The following is a 19,846-nucleotide window of genomic DNA, read 5'->3' on the forward strand; positions in this document are numbered from 1 at the left end:
CACAAGCTTGTTTTACTATATAAATATAAGAAAACTGCCCCTCCCTCGGAAGCCATGTTATTCAACTGACCAGAACCATTTTCGAACTCAAGTCTCGTATCAAGGAAACAAATATTCTAACCAAATATCATGAAAATTGGGCAAAAAATATGACTTCTAGAGTGTTCACATGTTTTCACTATATAATTTTGAGAAAAATGCCCCGCCCACTAACAGCCATGTTTTTTCACCGATCTGGACCATTTTCAATCTCGTCTGAGATATCAATAAAACCAATGTTTTGACCAACTTTCATGATGATTGGGCAAAAATTGTGACTTCTAGAGTGTTTACAAGGTATCTCTATAACCAAATAAGGAAAACTGCCCCGCCCACTGGCGGCCATGTTTTTCAACGGACCGGAACCACTTTTGAACTCAACCAACATATCATTAAGGCAAACATTTTGACAAAATTTCATGAAAATCTGGCCAAAAATGTGACTTCTAGAGTGTTAACATGTTTTCACTATATACATATGGAGAAAAATGCCCCGCCCACTGGCGGCCGTGTTTTTTCACCGATCTGGACCATTTTCGAACTCGTCCGAGATATCAATAAAACCAATGTTTTGACCAACTTTCATGATGATTGGGCAAAAATTGTGACTTCTAGAGTGTTTACAAGGTTTCTTTATAGTCAAATAAGGAAAACTGCCCCGCCCACTGGCGGCCATGTTTTTCAACGGACCAGAGCCACCTTTGAACTCAACCAAGATATCATTAAGACAAACATTTTGACAAAGTTACATTTAGATTGGGCATGAAATGTGACTTCTACAGTGTTTACAAGTTGTTGTTTTTTTTTTACCTAGTGACCTAGTTTTTGACCAGGCAAGACCCAGTTTCGAACTCGACCGAGATTTAATTGGGACAAAGCTTCTGACCAAGTTTCATGAAGATCGGACAAGAAATGTGGCCTCTAGAGTGTTTACGAGCAAATGTTAACGGACGGACAACGGACAAAGACCGGTCACAAAAGCTCACCTGAGCAATCAGGTGAGCTAATAAAGATAAAAGCCAAATGAAAATGTACAAATCATATTTTATATATGTTTCGTACAGTTTCTTTTGGCTTTTATTTATGACAATATTAGGTAAGCAACAATTTTCTTCTTGAGCACAGCCATTATATTAGATGAGACTCCGGTAAAACAGGGCTTAATGCATGGGCTTTATGCATGTGCGTAGTGTCGTCCCAAATTATCCTGTGCTGTCCGCACATGCCAATAAGAATCAACACTTTTTGACCAAACTTTATTTTTGTTTAGAACAATTCCATAAAACAAACAAGAGGACCAAGATGTCCCTAGTTCGCTCACATGAGGAGTCGGTTCATTTAATCTTTAACAAATGTCAAACTTTACCTAGATATTGTCTAGACAAACATCCTGGTAAAGTTTCATCATTATTGAACTAAAACTCTGGCGCATGGAGTGTTTTTGTTTGTGTAAGATTTGACCTGGTTACCTTTATTTTGAGTTGACCCCCCTAACAAAACATCAAACTTTGCTTACAAAAATTAATATTATGACCAAGATTCATAAAATCTGAAACAAAGTTGTGACCTCTAGAGTGTTAACAAGGATTTTGTATAATATAATGAAAATTTGGACAATCTTAGGGTAATAATATGGTATTAATTATGTGATTTTGCTCATTATCAAACTTGACTGAGATCTTTCAGCAACTTTGATAAAGAATGCTTGAGAAATGTAAATGCTAGAGTGTTTACAAACCAAATGTGGACGGACGGACGGCGGACAAAGACCAATCCTAAAACCTCACCTGAGCAATCAGGTGAGCTAAAAAGTGTATTTCACCGATCTGAGCCATTTTCCAACTTGTACGAGAAATCAATAAAACCAATGTATTGACAAAGTTTCACGATGATTAGGCAAAAATTGTGACTTCTATAGTGTTCGATCACAAGGTTTCTCTCTAGTCACATAAGGAAAACTGCCCCAACCCCCTGGCGGCAATGTTTTTTTACCGATCGGGACCATTTGCCAACTCATCTGAGATATATATAAAACCAATCTTTTCACCAAGTTTCATGATGATTGGGCAAATAATGTAACTTCTAGAGTGTTCACAAGCTTTTTTTACTATATAAATATAAGAAAACTGCCCCTCCCCCCACCGGCAGCAATGTTATTCAACTGACTGGAACCATTTTTGAAAAACATTTTTGACCAAATTTCTCGAAAATTGGGCCAAAAATGTGACGTCTAAAGCATTCACGTTTTCACTATATACATATACAGAAAAATGCCCTACCCACTGGCGGCCATGTTTTTTCACCGATCTCGTCCGAGATATCAATAAAACCAATGTTTTGACCAACTTTCATGATATTTGGGCAAAAATTGTGACTTCTAGCGTGTTTACAAGGTTTCTCTATAGCCAAATAAGGAAAACTGCCCCGCCCACTGGCGGCCATGTTTTTGATCAAACCGGAACCACTTTTGAACTCAACCAACATATCATTAATGCAAACATTTTGACCAAATTTCATGAAAATTGGGCCAAAAATGTGACTTCTAGAGTGTTCACATGTTTTCATTATATACATATAGTAAAAAATGGCCCACCCTGCACTGGCAGCCATGTTTTTTTACCGATCTAGACCATTTTTGAACTCGTCCGAGATATCAATAAAACCAATGTTTTGACCAACTTTCATGATGATTGGGCAAAAATTGTGACTTCTAGAGTGTTTACAAGGGTTCTCTTTAGCCAAATAAGGAAAACTGCCCCGCTCACTGGCGGCCATGTTTTTCTACGGACTGGAACCACTTTTGAACTCAACCAACATATCATTAAGGCAAACATTTTGACAAAGTTACATGAAGATTGGGCATGAAATGTGACTTCTAAATTGTTTACAAGGTTTTTCTTTTTTTGACCTATTGACCTAGATTTTGACCCAGCATGACCCAGTTTCGAACTCGATCGAGATATCATTAGGACAAATCTTCTGACCAAGTTTCATGAAGATCTGACAATAAATGTGGCCTCTAGAGTGTTTACGAACAAATGTGGACGGACGGACGACGGACGGACGGACGACGGACAAAGACCGGTTACAAAAGCTCACCTGAGCAATCAGGTGAGCTTAAAAGTGTCATCCCTTATTTGCCTGTGCAGACTACACAGGCTTATCTGGCATGACACTTTTCATAGATGCATTAAGCCCAGTTTTCCCATAACAGGCTCAAATGGTATCAACTGGGGTGCTCCTTCTTGGTGTGAGCATTCAGCATTCTAGCGTTCTTGAACAGGACATTGCAGGCCACACACTTGATGGAGGTCGGTAAGCCGTGGATTCCCCGATGCTCCTTAAGCTGAACATTCCACGCAGCCGCATAGCTGCACAGGTCGCACTTAAATGGCTTGGTCCCTGTGTGCGTGCGCATGTGGGAGGTCAGCTGGGACGGTTGAACAAAGCTCATTGCGCATTGGTCACATTTATGCGGTTTGATACCTGCGAGGGAAAAACAGTGAAGCGTTTAACAGATATTTTCAATGCTCCTTAACCAAGTCTAAAATGTTTTGTGATATTACAGTTCTTGCAGACATGAAAGCAAGATGATAAGAGTGTGGGGGCAAATCAGTGATTTTTAGTTGTTCTCTTGCGAACAACTAAGGTTAGTACTGCGCATTGCAAGTGAGTGGGCTATATATATGATGGGCGCATATGGAATAAGACCCATTTTCGCATGACAAGTGTCATTAAAAACCTCATTGCGAATTGTAAATGGCACATTTTAGCACAATGCTTTTGGATACTTAATTGAATTCAAAATAGCAAACTTGTAAATAAGGGCAGCCTTTCCAGGCGTTCATGAACGATTTCCAGCCCGAATACGACAAACATTTGTGATTGGATAATTAAACGAGAATCCTCTTATTGTGAAACTATACTTCATGTATTTCGGTAATGTTTGTTATCTCATCTTGAAAGAAAAACAGTGTTTATCGAGTACTGACCCTGAAATTCTGTGAGATGGATTTTAACGCGTAATTGTCACTGGGCCACAATTTGTGTCTTTTAAACATACAGAGAGTAGTCCCGAATTCCTTACACTGAACAGTGCTACATCCTTTGCGCTGAGCACAGACACAGTGATGTAGACAAAGTTCAGAAGTTTTATCTCGAATCAGCCTATGAAATATTCGAAAATATTCATGCGTGTCTGCTGGTGTTATGTAAAAGTCATTTTAGGAGAAAAGCTGGGTAAAACAGCTACGCCGAAAAAGCGCATTAGTGCTCTTAACCTATGTTTAGGTCAGAGTTGTTGACAACGTGTGAACTGCTAGGGTAACAAACTAAGCAAAAACAACAAAGTACGGGTCAACAGGGCTGCCTTTATGACTACCTAATTCGTGAGTAAAAAGTATTGCATGCAGATTTATTTATTTAATTTATTTTCATCAATTATCTTATTGTATATTTCGAATTTGTATATGGTGTCAAAAATGAACAAGAGCTGTCAGAAGACAGCGCGCTAGACTATTCGAGTGCTTGACAGTAAAACGCAAGCCATCATGGGAAAATTGTTAATATTCAATATGGTCAAAGTAATATAGTCATATTCTAAGTGGAAGGTCCCATAATTGAAAAATATTGATCTATTATGTTTTAAAGAAGTTGTACTTTATAGACGATTCTGAGTACAGGTATATTTTCCGCAATCTACTGAACATTTGAAAAGACATAAAACAAACTAATAAGATTTTATTTCAAGTTTGATAACAATAGCTTTGGTGGGATGGTTGGACGGTCCTTCAAAAATAAAATAAATATTTGTGTTTTTATGGCCATGTATCAAAAAAAAAATTATTTTTTTTTTTGGGGGGGGGTGGGGGGTGGAGAGGGGGGTATAATGCGGAGGTGTGGTCATTTATTAGATGATCTTTCAAAAACAAGGGAAAAAAAGGATTTTTTATAATTTTTGGATTCTGGGGTGGAGCGTGGTGGCTGGTTTGGGTGGAGTCCATTGTGGTATGTCAGTTAAGTGTTGTTTTGTCAAAGTATGAATAAAATCTGATCATAAAAAAAGTAGTTATGGCAATGTTAGCAAAATTTATTAATTTGACCTCGAGAGTCAAAGTCATTCAAAGGTCAAGGTCAAAATCAACTTGCCAGGTACAGTACCCTCATGATAGTAAGAAAGTTTTTAAAGTTTTAAAGCAATGGCTTTGAAACTTTAGAAGTAAAGTGGATCTAAACACGAAATTTAACCAAATATTCAAAGTTACTAAGACAAAAAAGGGCCATCATGCCGTTAAAATGCCAACCAGAGTAATGCAACTTACCCTGTACAGTCCCCTTAGGATAGAAAATGAGTTTTCCAAGTAGGAAAGCAATAGCTATGATACTTAAGGAATAAAATGGACCAAAACACAAAACTTAACCAAATGTTCAATTATCTAAGTATTAAAGGGGCCATAATTCAGTCAAAATGCCAGTCAGAGTTACATAACTTTACCTGCACAGTCCCCTTATGATAGTTAGTAAGTGTTGCAAGTATGAAAGCAATACCTTTAATACTTTAGGAATAAAGTAAACCTAAACACAAAACTTTACAAATTTTTCAATTTTCTTAGTGGAAAAAGGGCCAATATTTTTTACAAAATGCTTGATACAGTTTATCTGCTCTTGTTTATAGATTGGGGTCATGTTTGTAAAGAAGTATGCAATATATAAAAGCAATATGTCAAGGGACAAGGGAAATATTTGAGGTGGTACGCAAAATTTCACATAGATTTATCAATATTAAATATGCATATTCTAAGTTAAAAAAGAGCCATAATTCTAACAAAATGCTTGATACAGTTGTCTGCTCTTGTTTATAGATTGGGGTCATGTTTGTAAAAAAGTATGCAGAATATAAAAGCAATATGTCAAGGGACAAGGGAAATATTTGAGGTGGTACGCAAAATTGTACATTCCAATGCTAACGCTTACGCTCACGCTTACGCTCACGCCGACACCGGGTTGAGTAGGATAGCTCCACTATATATATTTGGCCATTCTTAAAAAATTGTTTGTTTGACATAACCCGACCCAGGTAAATTTGGGTGCGTCGGTAGGGATTTCATTTTTTTTTGTATTTTTTTTTCTGACATTGAACTTCGACATATACCAAACTGAAAGGTAATTATCAAATAAAGCTCCAAGTCTTCTGCGTCATGAAAGGAAATTGGTAAAGATTTTTCTGCACCGTCCGTATCACCGCACGTGCATTTGTAAGTCTATTTTTTCTATAAAGAGCTTCTTTTCATTTACTTATTTTTTATATGACTTTTGCCATCGGCCGTTATATTGTAGACAGACAACAATATCAACTGTGTATTTCATTATCTGCGCATGAATGACCCAATATTACCCGATAGCGATCTCAATGTTGATTACCATATGTGCTTCAAATTGTTCATGGAAACAAAGAGAATAATAGTTTTTTAAAAACACTCCAGATTAAAATGGCGGATGTTTTCAATGAAATTTAACGAGATTAAGGCATATTCGCAAATTATATTTTTCAAGAGCCAAATTCGCTATACTTTCGCAAATGGCGAACAACAGCGCAACCCTGTAGTAGTGAGCATTTATTCCAATAATAACACGTTCGCAATGCTCCCGCTGTCGTTTGCCATTTGAGTCATTTGCAAAACTATTGATAATTTTGCTCAAGAAAAATCTAAATTGCGAAAATCTAGTAAAATTTCGTTGAAAACATCCGCCCTTTTTAATCCGGACTGGTTTTCTATATTTGTCTCTTTGTTTCAGTGAAAGTGTTTGCAATTCGAACAGTTAACAAAACCCGGTCTGTACCCGATTAGACATTGCTTGACCTTATTGTTAATGAAGTGCACATGGTAGCTGGCCAATCAGCATTGAGCTCACTTACACATGACATGACGTTGTCGAATGAAACTTGAGAACGGGTGGAACTATCAGATAATATTGGGTCATTCATGCGCAGATGTTGTATAATTTGAATACACATTTAATATTGCCGTCTGCCTCCAAAATAGCAACCGGTCGGAAAGTCGTCTAAAGAGATAAGCAAATGAAACAAAAACGTGACAATACCCATCAATAAATATTTCTAAGCTGACCACTTTTTATCTTTCTACCGAATATTAACCGATCTGAATTAAAGAGTGATAATTAATTCATTAGTTATATGGCGATAATATTACACATCTCTGCCGACTGCAGAATTGAATTGAACGGTAATAATTAATTTATTTGTTTTTTTTACTCCCAAACTATTATAACGACAGCAGCGTATTTTAATTAAAGGGATACGAGAAAAACCAGAGCGGTTTAATTGTATTTAAAGTCTAATTAATCGCATATGCATATGTCAAATAAATAGGTGACTCAAATAAATACCGGTACGCGTTTTGTTCATTGCTATTCTAGATATCCTTGAAAGAGCATTCAATGAAATGACGCAAATAACCGGTAAGAATAAAAAGCGGAAAGGACAAATTTAGCGGAAAGAAGTTTCAGCAAGCAATAAAAAAATTTTTTTGTGAAGTAAAAAAAAAAAAATTCAGTGGGCCGATTTTAGTGGGTAGGTCGGGTTATGCCAAACAAAAGAATTTTTAATGATGGCCTTTCATATATTAAGAGGGCCGAGATGGCCCTAGTTCGCTCACCTGAGAGGAGTCGGTTCAGTCAATCTTTACCAAATGTCAAACTTGACCTAGATATTGTCCAGACAAACATCCTGGTCAAGTTTCATCATTATTTCATCTGCGAGTCATGATCAATATACCTATGAAGTTTCATGATCCTAGGCGTAAGCATTCTTGAGTTATCATCCAGAAACCATTTTTCTAAGTTGAGTCACCGTGACCTTGACAGCCATTGTGTGAATACAATATTTGGCACTGTGACCTTGACCATTTACCTAGTGACCTGATAATCAATATGGGTCATCTGCTTGTCATGATCAATATACCTATGAAGTTTCATTAACCTAGGCATAAGCGTTCTTGAGTTATCATCCAGAAACCATTTTATTATTTCAGGTCACCGTGACCTTGACCTTTGACCTAGTAACCTGAAAATCAATAGGGGTCATCTGCCAGTCATGATCATTGTACCTATGAAGTTTCATGATCCTAGGCAGAAGCGTTCTTGAGTTATCATCCAGAATCCATTTTACTATTTCAGGTCACCCCGACCTTGACCTTTGACCTAGTGACCTGAAAATCAATAGGGGTCATTTTCGAGTCATGATCAATGTACCTATAATGTTTCATGATCCTAGGCATAAGCGCTCTTGAGTTATCATCTGGAAACCATTTTCCTATTTCGGGTCATCATGACCTTGACCTTTGACCTAGTGACCTGAAAATCAATAGGGGTCATCTACTAGTTATGATCAATGTACCAAGGCCTAAGTGTTCATGAGTTATCATCCGGAAACCCTTTTGTTTTTACGGGTCATCGTGACCTTGACCTTTGACCTAGTGACCTGAAAATCAATAGGGGTTATCTGCGAGTCATGATCAATGTGGCTATGAAGTTTCATGATCCTAGGCATAAGCGTTCTTGAGTTATCATTCAGAAATCATTTTACTATTTTGGGTCACCGTGACCTTGACCTTTGACCTAGTGACCTGAAAATCCATAGGGGTCATCTGCGAGTCATGATCAATGTACATGTATCTATGAAGTTTCATGATCCTAGGCATAAGTGTTCTTGAGTTATCATCCTGAAACCATTTTACTATTTCGGGCCATTGTGACCTTGACATTTGACCTAGTGACCTAAAAATCAATAGGAGTCATCTGCAAGTCATTATCAATGTACCTATGAAGTTTCCTGATCCTTGGCATAAGTGCTCTTGAGTTATCATCCGGAAACCATCTGGTGGACGGTGGACAGACCGACATGAGCAAAACAATATACCCCCTCTTCTTCGAAAGGGGGGGGGGGGGTGGGCATAATGAGAAAACTGCCCCCCTCCCAGCAGCCATGTTATTCAACTGACCGGAACCATTTTTGAACTCAACTCTCGTATCAAGGAAACAAATGTTCTGAACAAATTTCATGAAAATTGGGCCAAAAATGTGACTTCTACTGTGTTCACATGTTTTCACTTATTATATAGAGAAAAATGCCCCGCCCACTGGCAGCCATGTTTTTTCACCAATCCCAACCATTTTCAAACTCGTCCGAGATATCAATAAAACCAATGTTTTGACCAACTTTCATGATGATTGGGCAAAAATTGTGACTTCTAGAGTGTTTACAAGGTTTCTCTATAGCCAAATTGGGAAAACTGCCACTATATACATATAGAGAAAAATGCGCCGCCCACTGGCGGCCATGTTTTTTCACCAATCTAGACCATTTTCGAACTCCTTCGAGACATCAATTGAACCAATGTTTTGACCAACTTTCATGATGATTGGGCAAAAATTGTGACTTCTAGAGTGTTTACAAGGTTTCTCTATAGCCAAATAAGGAAAACTGCCCCGCCCACTGGCAGCCATGTTTTTCAATGGATCGGAACTGTTTTTGAACTCAACCAAGATATCATTAAGACAAACATTTTGACAAAGTTACATGAAGATTGGGCATGAAATGTGACTTCTACAGTGTTTACAAGGTTTTTCTTTTTTTTTGACCTAGTGACCTAGTTTTTGACCCGGAACAACCCAGTTCCAAACTCGGCTGAGATTTCATTGGGACAAAGCTTCTGACCAAGTTTCATGAAGATGGGACAAGGAATGTGGCCTCTAGAGTGTTTACGAGCAAATGTTAAAGGACGGACGGACAGTAAGCTGAGTGGTAAAAAGTTACACACTGCAATGATCAATATCTGGGGTCTAACAAATTCTAGAGCAGAACTAAACATAGATTGGGAAATATGACTCAGCAGGTTAATCAATGGAGATAGATAATGCAAAATTGTGTACATGTTGTCTTCATTTCAGCTTTCTCTTAGTTGATAGGCTTACCATAAGTAATAATGACTAAAACAGTTGTTAATTATGAAAATTCTGTGTTATGAAAAATTAAATAAAACAGTTAATGGTACATAATACTGACATCATAAAACCAAACTTTACTACACAGGGCACAAATGTTCTGACCAAATTTCATGAAGATTGGGCAACTGAATTAAATAAAACTAGAGTGTTAACAAGATTTTACTATAGCCGTATAAGGAAAAATGCCCTGCCCCATTGGAAGCCATGTTTTTCGAGGAAACATAATTATTTTCGAACTCATCCAAGATATCATTGAGACCAATCTTCTGACCAAATTTCATGAAGATTGGACAATAAATGTGGCCTCTAGAGTGTTAACAAGGTTTTACTAAAGCCATATATAGCCGTATAAGGAAAAATTCCACGCCCCTGGTGGCCATGTTTTTAAGGCAACAAAAACCATTTTCGAACTCATCCAAGATATCATTGGGACAAATCTTCAGACCAAGTTTCATGATGATCGGAAAATAAATGTGACCTCTAGAGTGTTAACAAGGTCATACATTTCAATATAATTTAAAATAAAACTTTCGAAGAACATGTGTCGAAAAATGCCAAATAAGCGAGAAATTTAATTCTGAAATCAAAAATGTCTGTACAGTAGAATTCGCCAGAATGTATATCATGCATGTACGATGTGAATCTTAATTTAGTTTAATGGTTGTTTTCAAATTCCTGCAGCGATGTCTATTCATTCGACACACGAACACTATTCAACTCCGATCCTGATAAAAAGACGAATTGTTCGGTTATTGTAGGAAAATATGTACGAAATATCTTCGTCACCATCAGCTCGGGGCGCTAATTTGTCTTTGCTGAATTTTATGAAATTCGTCTTTCTTATCTTGCCTATTTTGTGTTATTGTAACATGTACTATCAATATATTACAATTTAACACCTATAAAAATCGTATAGTCTCGTTTTAATTGTTTGACAAAAGAATGCCATATTGTACAGAATCAAACAATAAAAAACATATTCAAAAGTTTGCTATCTGCCAGATTGTAAAACTATCATTTATAATTAATTCCACTTAATCTTCTTGTGCTTAAAACAAATATTTTAAAAAGGGAGACAACTGTGTCAATTCAACATAACTTTTCATTTGCAGTTACTTCCCTTGACATGATAAACTATATAGTGTTCAAAAGCTGTTATTACTATATAAATATAAGGAAAATGACCCCCCCCCAGTGGCCATTCTTTTTTACTGATCCGAACCATTTTCGAACTCAACTGTCATATCCAAAAACACATATTTTGACCAAATTTCATGAACATTGGACCAAAAATGTGACTTCTAGAGTGTTCCCATGTTTTCACTATATACATATAGAGAAAAATGCCCCGCCCACTGGCGGCCATGTTTTTTCACCGATCTGGACCATTTTCGAACTCGTCCAAGAAATAAATAAAAACAATGTTTTGACTAATTTTCATGATGATTGGGAAAAATTTGTGACTTCTAGAGTGTTTACAAGGTTTCTCTACAGCCAAATAAGGAAAACTGCCCCGCCCACTGGCGACCATGTTTTTCAACACACAGGAACCACTTTTGAACTCAATAAAGATATCATTAAGACAAACATTTTGACAAAGTTACCTGAAGATTGAACATAAAATGTGACTTCTACAGTGTTTACAAGGTTTTTCTTTTTTTTTACCTAGTGACCTAGTTTTTGACCCGACACAACCCAGTTTCGAACTCGGCCGAGATTTTATTGGGGCAAAGCTTTTGACCAAGTTTCATGAAGATGGGACAAGAAATGTGGCCTCTAGAGTGTTTACGAGCAAATGTTTATGGACGGACGGACATACGACGGACAAAGACCGGTTAGAAAAGCTCACCTGAGCTATCAGGTGAGCTAAAAAAGTTACCATTTTCATCATACTTTCTATGCTTTCAGAACGTCAAAAATGGCCATGTTGTTGTGACTTTGTGGAATAGGATGATACAAATCTCAAATCTCGACTCATGCGTAATGACACACTCTTTATAAATTTGAATGGCATGTGTACATCACAAAGGCTAATCTGGGACGATACTTTACGCAAATGCATCAAGGTCTGTTTTCCCACTGGAAGGCTCACATGTAGTAGCAAGTAGTTTTGTTTGCAAAAATGCAAACTTGAACCTCACAAAAATGACAAAAAAGGCTTGAACTGTGCTAAGTTTTAGTCCAGAAATATTGTCTTTGGGCTATTATCTTACATAATGACCCAGAAGACAGTCTAAACATGTCATGTGTGTATCTGTAATATATAAATTTTATTGCGCACATCTTACTCAATTCAACTACACAACCTACCATCGTGAGTCCCCATGTGATACTTGATTTTGCTCGAAGAATATGCAGTGTAGGAACATTTTGGGCACTGAAAGTATCGTATGTTGCTGTGCACTTGTTTTATGTGTCGAGTGAGATCTGAGAAGTACAGTTTTCCACAATCAGGACAAAGTCCGCCTCTTTTCACATTGTCTTCTGATGCGCCTTGGCAATTTGCTACATGTTGCTCATAACATTCCTTGGTCATGTCTAAGAAACGCAACTTGCACTTTTTACAGTATGCCATAATTTCTGGGTGAACTTCACACTTATGTTTTTTAAGCTCACTCTGCTTGAAACAAACAGTTTCACACTGGCTACAATTCCACCTAGCTTCATTGTGTTGTTTAGCCATGTGATTTCTATATGCTTCTAGCCCTGTGAATTCTACTCCACACAGTTCACAGCTATAACCCATGACGACTAACCTCTTTGTCAAGTTAGGATGAGCATCCTTTTGATGCTTTTTTACATCAGCTTGGTTGTTGGATTCATAGTCACAAATTCTGCAGCGAAGAATTCCATTCACATGTTCTTCAATGTGTTCCTCAAACGCTGTCTTGTCCTGTGCTTTGAAGCCTTTACAAACTAAACATGAAAACAGTTCCTCAAAAACATCAAGATTCCGATCTTTCTGAGAAACAGATGGTACTTTCACAACAGTGTATTTGTCTGCATGGTCTTCAAGCTTTATTGATTTCCATTTCAACTCACTTTTAAGTTTCATTTTCATGTCATCTGTGATTCCAACACATGTTTCTATCATGATCTTTTTCTTTTTAACTTTGGGTACTTTTCTGGCACAAGGATTCTTAGATGATACAACTTTCTGTTTAATTGTATAATCTCTGGATTCAAATAATTCATCATCTTCACTATTAAGCTGCAATTGAAAGTCAGGGTCGGCTTCTGATAGTTCAGTGTCAGATTCTTTGTCAGATGCTCCAAAGTCAGGGTTTTCATCAGATATTTCAAAGTCAGGGTCTTCTTCAGTCTCTGACATTTTAGTATCTGTAATGTCATCAACGATAATATCATCTTCACTTGAACCATTTTTTGCCAAATCACCAAAATGTTTATCATTTGTTTCTTCGTCTGAATCATCTGGTAATTCCAGAGCTTTAAAGTCAGGTCGATAGCCCTTTGATCTTAATCGTGTACTTTTTCTTCGAAACTCAAACTTCTTATCAAGCTTTTCATCCTCTTCATCAAGGTATCTTACTTTGGATTTGTTCTGAATGAAGTTTTCCAGCAGTTTCATTTCTTTCTGACAGCTTTCATTAATGGACTGACCCTCCTTGTCAGACAAGGCAGAGTCACTGTTTTCATCTGATAATTCAAAGTCACATTCTTTGTCATTCAGTCCTAAATACGGGTTTTCATCAGATATTTCACATTTAGGGTCTTCAAAAGTGGTTGACATTTTTCGCTTCCTTTTCTTCGCCCAATTGTTCATGTTAGGAGCTTGTAAAGTCATACTGGTGGCATCTGTAATGGCTTCTAGCGTCAATGTATCACTCAATAAATCATCCAGATCTTTCTTATTAATGATATCTTGTTTACATTTTCTTTCCAGGTTTTTGTTGTCTATGGTGGCATCAATATGTTCATTCTCAATGACTGCTTTATCTGACATCAACTCTCGTCTAAAAGAATAAAATTAACCGATTTCAAGCACGTTAGTTAAATTGATATACCCACCAAATTTATGTATTTTTAATTCTTGTTTAGAATCTGAGATATAGCCCTGAAAAGTTAAATAAAACAAAAACAAAAAGAACAATAACTCTTTTTTCAAAAGTGTATGGTTTTGATTCTTGTGCATGGCATTTCTCCACATTGAAATCTATACACCCATGAAGTTTGAAACTTATGTAGTATCTGAGATATATTCCTGAAAAGTGTGTGACAGACAGACAGATGGATAATTGCAAAACTATATCCCTCTTCCTTTAGCTAGGGATAACAAATAAATGGGGAATGAATCCTGAAATGATATTTAAATATATGTGTTTCCTTAAACACGAATGATACAGTGTGCAGTAAATAACTAAATATTTCCATTTCAACACAGAAACACATAAATGAAAATGTAATTGTTCAGATATTGAACTGTGGCATCCAATTACTATATACATCCGCCATGTTGACATGCTAAAGTGATGCTAATTAAAGCAACTTATTAAAATGAAGAGGTTGTCATGAGAAACAAGAGCTGTCTCCATCGGAAGACATATGCCCCCAAAAAAACGTTTTTTTGAAACCTTAATGCGGACCCTAAGTTCAAGGTCAAGGTCAAAAGGGTCAAAATTTGTGTGCATAATGAAAGGCCTTGTCCATATATACATGCATACCAACTATGAAATTTACATTGAAGCGACATAAGTTATGAGCATTTTTCGAGCCGAAACGCAATTTTTTGATGATTCAAGAGCTATAACTCAGAAGTGCCTAGAACACTGTATTATGTGAATTGGGAATAAGACATCAAACTGGGAATGGACATCATTTTGGTGATTTTCTCAAACAAAACTATTCATTTCATGATCTACATATATTTTTGTAATATATTATCTATAATTTAAGCTTAATAAGAAATTTTCCATGACTTTTTCATTAACAGTGATTGAAATTTTATCATTTAAAGTGTATTTTTAAACCGTGTCCATGCGCGGCATGGACACAGTTTCATTTCATGAGGATTTTTTTTTAAATTAATAAAAAATCCAGTTTTGAAGTAAAATCAATTTAAATGATGCTATTATATATGCAAGTATATGTTTTAATTATAATTTGTAAAACTAGATAAATACAACATATAAAACTGCATATTATGCACTTTTGATAAAACACAATTTATTCCCAAATTGATGTCTTATTCCCAATTCACATAATACAGTGTTCTAGGTAAATTTGGCTGATTATCGAACCAAACCTAGATTGTATTGCCTTACACATTTTTATGAAGTTTGGTGAAGATCCAATGACGATTGCTTGAGTAATTGAGCGGCAACGAAAACAAACTCAATTTTTCGATGATTCAAGGGGCGTAACTTAGGAGTGTCTAGGTGAATTTGGCCAATTATCGAACTTAACCTAGATTGTATTGCCTTACTAATTTTTATGAAGTTTGGTGAAGATCCAATGACAATTGCTTGAGTTATTGAGTGGAAACGAGAAAAAACACAATTTTTCGATGATTCAAGGGCTGTAACTCAGGAGTGTCATGGTCAATTTGACTGATTATCGAACTTTACCTATATCTTATGACCTTACACATTTTCATGAAGTTTGGTGAAGATCCTATGACATTTGCACGAGTTATTGAGTGGAAACGAGAAAAAAACACTTTTACAATTCAAGGGCCGTAACTCAGGAGTACCTGGGTCAATTAAGCCGATTATGGAACTTGACCTAGATCTTATAGCCTAATACATTTTTATGAAGTTTGGTGAGATCCTAAGACTATTGCTCGAGTTATTGAGCGGAAACAAGAAACATCACAATTTTACGATAATTCAAGGGCCGTAACTCAGGAGTGTCTGGGTCAATTTGGCTGATTATCGAACGTGACCTAGATTGTATTGCCATACTAATTTTTATGAAGTTTGGTGAAGATCCGATGACAATTGCTTGAGTTATTGAGCGGAAACGACAAAAAAATCAAATTTTCGATTATTTAAGGGCCGTAACTCAGGAGTGTCATGGTCAATTTGGCTGATTATCGAACTTGACCTATATCTTATGACCTCACACATTTTCATAAAGTTTGGTGAAGATCCTATGACATTTGCTCGAGTTATTGAGCGGAAACGAGAAAAAAAAACAATTTTACGATAATTCAAGGGCCGTAACTCAGGAGTGTCTGAGTCAATTTAGCCGATTATCGAACTTGACCTAGATCTTATAGCCTAACACATTTTCATGAAGTTTGGTGAAGATCCTAAGACATTTGCTTGAGTTATTGAGCGGAAACAAGAAAATCCCAATTTTACGATAATTCAAGGGCCGTAACTCAGGAGTGTCTGGGTCAATTTGGCCGATTATCGAACTTGACCTAGTATAGACACATATTCATGAAGTTTGGTGAAGATCTGATGTCAATTGCTTGACTTATTGAGCGGAAACTAATCCGGACGGACTAACTGACTGACGGACAGTGCAATTTTAATATGCCCCCAGAACCTATGTTCTGGGGTATAAAAATGATGATAAGAATCAATTAGGGACACCAGTTAAATGTTCACAAAAACTGTGTTGGTGTCAATAGTAGCTTGCCGATATTGTCAACAAATCAATTAAGTGGTTGAGGCTGTACTGATCATTGATGAGTTGTTATAACTTTCATCCATCTTATGAATTAAATGCACACAATGCATCTCGGCAATAAAGGTATGACATCTTTAAAGCATTTTACGAATTAGAGGGACAAAATGCATTTCGGCAATGACGGCATGTCATTAATTAACAAGGAGACAATGTTCAAGCCAAAGAGACATTGATACTCTCCTGTTTTGAAAACATAACAATCATCTCATTAATTGGTGACAGCTGTAACCAAAAACATTACTAAAACCCAAAAGTCGTATCCAAAACAATTTTAAATGTGACTTAATTTGTATATGCCCAACTTTGGCTTTTAATTATGCAATCTTTATTTATTTTCTTTACATAATCTTTGAAATGGAATTTCCGATTTAAATATTAAGCCAGTTTTTATATACATGGGTATCTGAATATTCGTTCCCATCTCAAGTTATCTTCCAAATGTTTTTATTATCACAAGAATCCTCATAACTTAAAAGATTAGAAAATATATGTAATGTATGTATGTAACATGATAAAGACTTACATAATATTGCAATTTCATCTGAAATGTTTTAATGAGTTACCATTTATGCAAATTTAATATCAGTAGCAAACCCACTTTTGTTTAATGTGCAGATGTATTATTAGGATTGAACTTAATGCATGACATGACCCTTGATAAGTAGGATAGCTGCATTCTGCAGAATGTATTTAATAAGTCTCGTTCGGGGAAAACTGTTCTTAATGCATGTATGTAAAGCGTCGCCCCACATTAGCTTGTGCAGTATGCACAGGCTAATCAGGGACGAAACAATCTGCCTTACCAGGGACCTATACATATGCCTGGATTTTTGCTAAGTGGAGAGTTTCTTAAATAAAACAAAAACTACAATAAAAGTGTCTTCCCTAATTTGCCTGTATGGACCTAACAAGCTAATCTGGGATGACACATACCCACATTCATTAAGCCCAGTTTGCCTAAACGCGGTTCATATAAACTTACAGGTAAACACTGGAGTCTACCACAGCTTCTCTGGTTGCTAACAGCGGGGTCATATCTACCACATTGGATCCAGTTGCCGGAACAAACGGAACTATAAGGAATATACCACATCTCTGTGACACGGACCCTCCCGTGGGCTCTGTGAACTGGGCTTTGAATGCCTGCATGATGGGCAGACCGCTCAGTGTGCAGCCCACATAGGGCGACTTCTTGGAACTTGACCTGAAAAAATTGTGGTTCTGTTTAAAGATGACTGCTATTGATTGATATCCTTAGACACACATAATTGATAGACCAGATTAATACAGTAAAATACAAAGCACTGTAGCATTAATCAATTATCAATTCATTAGTTCAATGTTTTGATAGAAAGCAAAACCCATCTGACAAAGAAGCAATGTGTGATATGCCCCTTAAGATAATGGTTGTATGTGTGTTTGTGTGTGTGTGGGGGGGGGGAGGGGCTGAGAGGTCGAAAGGAATTAATTACTCACTTACTGAACAAGGAGTTGATTACATAGTACCCATTTATTGCAAAATCTTAAATGAAAATTCAGGACAGTTGACCTTGATTTTCCAGAGGTAAAAAAGTTGCATATGACACACAACATATCATAGGGAATAATAACAATTAAATTCTTATTTAATTTCAATAATTGTGCAATACCAAGCTACTTCTGCCTACAGGCTACATACACATACAATTTCAGGGCAATATGCCTCAATCCAATTCAATATCAAGTTATTGAAAGGAAAATAGTGTTTCCTATGAAGTTAGAATGACCACAACTTTGATCCAACTGGTCCCAAAAGGATCCCCCAGCTAACATAGCTGCAATGTCAACACATAGGCTACAATCATACTCAATTTCAAAACAGTACCCGCTTAAAAACTGAAATTGTCGAGGGAAAACAATTTTTCTAAATAAAGAAAGGGACCTTAATCTCAACCCAACTGGTACCAAGCTACAAAATGAATGAACGATATCTAAATCCCAATTCAAGTAACTGAGACATATGTTTTTGTATTTTTAGTAAGTGTCCTTGACCTTAACCAAAATGGAACTTATAAAACTCCATGCTACGTGTAGGTCAGCATATAATCAACCCACACACACATTTTCCGTGTAATACCTCCATCAAAGCTCTAATTATTCACCTGAAAACAATCTCTTATTTTTAGTAAAATTGACTTTTACCTAAACCAGACAGGCAACAAATGCTATCCAAGGCTAAGTCTGCATTTAAACTTCTTACATGCAACAATTCAGAGAAATACATATATCCAAACTGAAGTAATTGACTTAAATACCATTTTTCCATTTTTGTTACAGTGATCTTGACCTTCACCCTTCATGACTTTCATACCCCAAATATAATTCCAAGCTAGGTCTCCCTGCAAACTTGATATGTTACTACATATAGGTTGGTCAATTCAATCAAAAGTTATTGACCCATTTCCAACCTAGGTCTTTATGTAAGTCACCTTATCAAATAACTTTAGATGAAGTATATTCATAAACAAGGGCTGTTTGTAAAACACGCATGCCTCCGAAATGGGCTTTCCGTTGTAATGGCAGCCATTGTGTGAATACGTTAGAAACCATTTTACTGCTTCAGGTCATTGTGACCTTGACCTTTGACCTAGAGACCGGAAAATCTGTAGGGGTCATCTGCCAGTCATGATCGATGTACCTATGAAGTTTCATGATCCTAGGCCTAAGCTTTCTTGAGTTATCATCCGGAAACCATTTTACTGTTTTCAGTCACTATGACCTTGACATCTGACCTAGTGACCTGAAAATCTATAAGGGTCATCTGCCAGTCATGATCAATGTACTTATGAAGTTTCATGATCCTAGGCCTAAGCGTTCTTGAGTTATCATCCGGAAACCATTTGGTGGACGGACCAACCAACCGACTGACTGACATGTGCAAAACAATATACCTCCTCCTCTTCAAAGGAGGTCATATAAATTAAGTTATTCAACAGAAACAGTTTTTCTATTTTTAGAAAAAGCAACCTTGACCTGCGTGGAAAATACCTTTTAAATTGCTTGATGAATGACCAAAGCAAAATTGGGAAGTTTTTTACGCCCCTGGTATGGTGGCATATAGCATTTGAACTGTCTGTCCGTCCGT

At 36.7% G+C, this 19,846-nt stretch overlaps 1 protein-coding gene across 2 annotated transcripts in view; it reads right to left on the reverse strand.

Moving 5' to 3' along the window:
* Nucleotides 1–19,846, reverse strand: part of LOC127873415 (uncharacterized) — an 81,320-nt gene that overhangs the window by 52,180 nt on the left and 9,294 nt on the right. The window contains exons 5-7 of one of the 2 annotated variants that reach the window (XM_052417261.1): nt 17,705–17,926; nt 12,376–14,039; nt 2,351–3,525 (exon numbers count right to left, since the gene is read on the reverse strand). In XM_052417261.1, coding sequence (XP_052273221.1) covers nt 3,266–3,525; nt 12,376–14,039; nt 17,705–17,926 — 2,146 coding nt within the window. In that variant the 3' untranslated portion in view covers nt 2,351–3,265. Of the gene's footprint in view, nt 1–2,350; nt 3,526–12,375; nt 14,040–17,704; nt 17,927–19,846 lie in introns of those variants that run through there. The other variant, XM_052417260.1, reaches the window with a different exon arrangement.

The sequence above is a fragment of the Dreissena polymorpha genome, chromosome 3, assembly GCF_020536995.1.
Source record: "Dreissena polymorpha isolate Duluth1 chromosome 3, UMN_Dpol_1.0, whole genome shotgun sequence".
Taxonomy (NCBI): Eukaryota; Metazoa; Mollusca; class Bivalvia; order Myida; family Dreissenidae; genus Dreissena; species Dreissena polymorpha.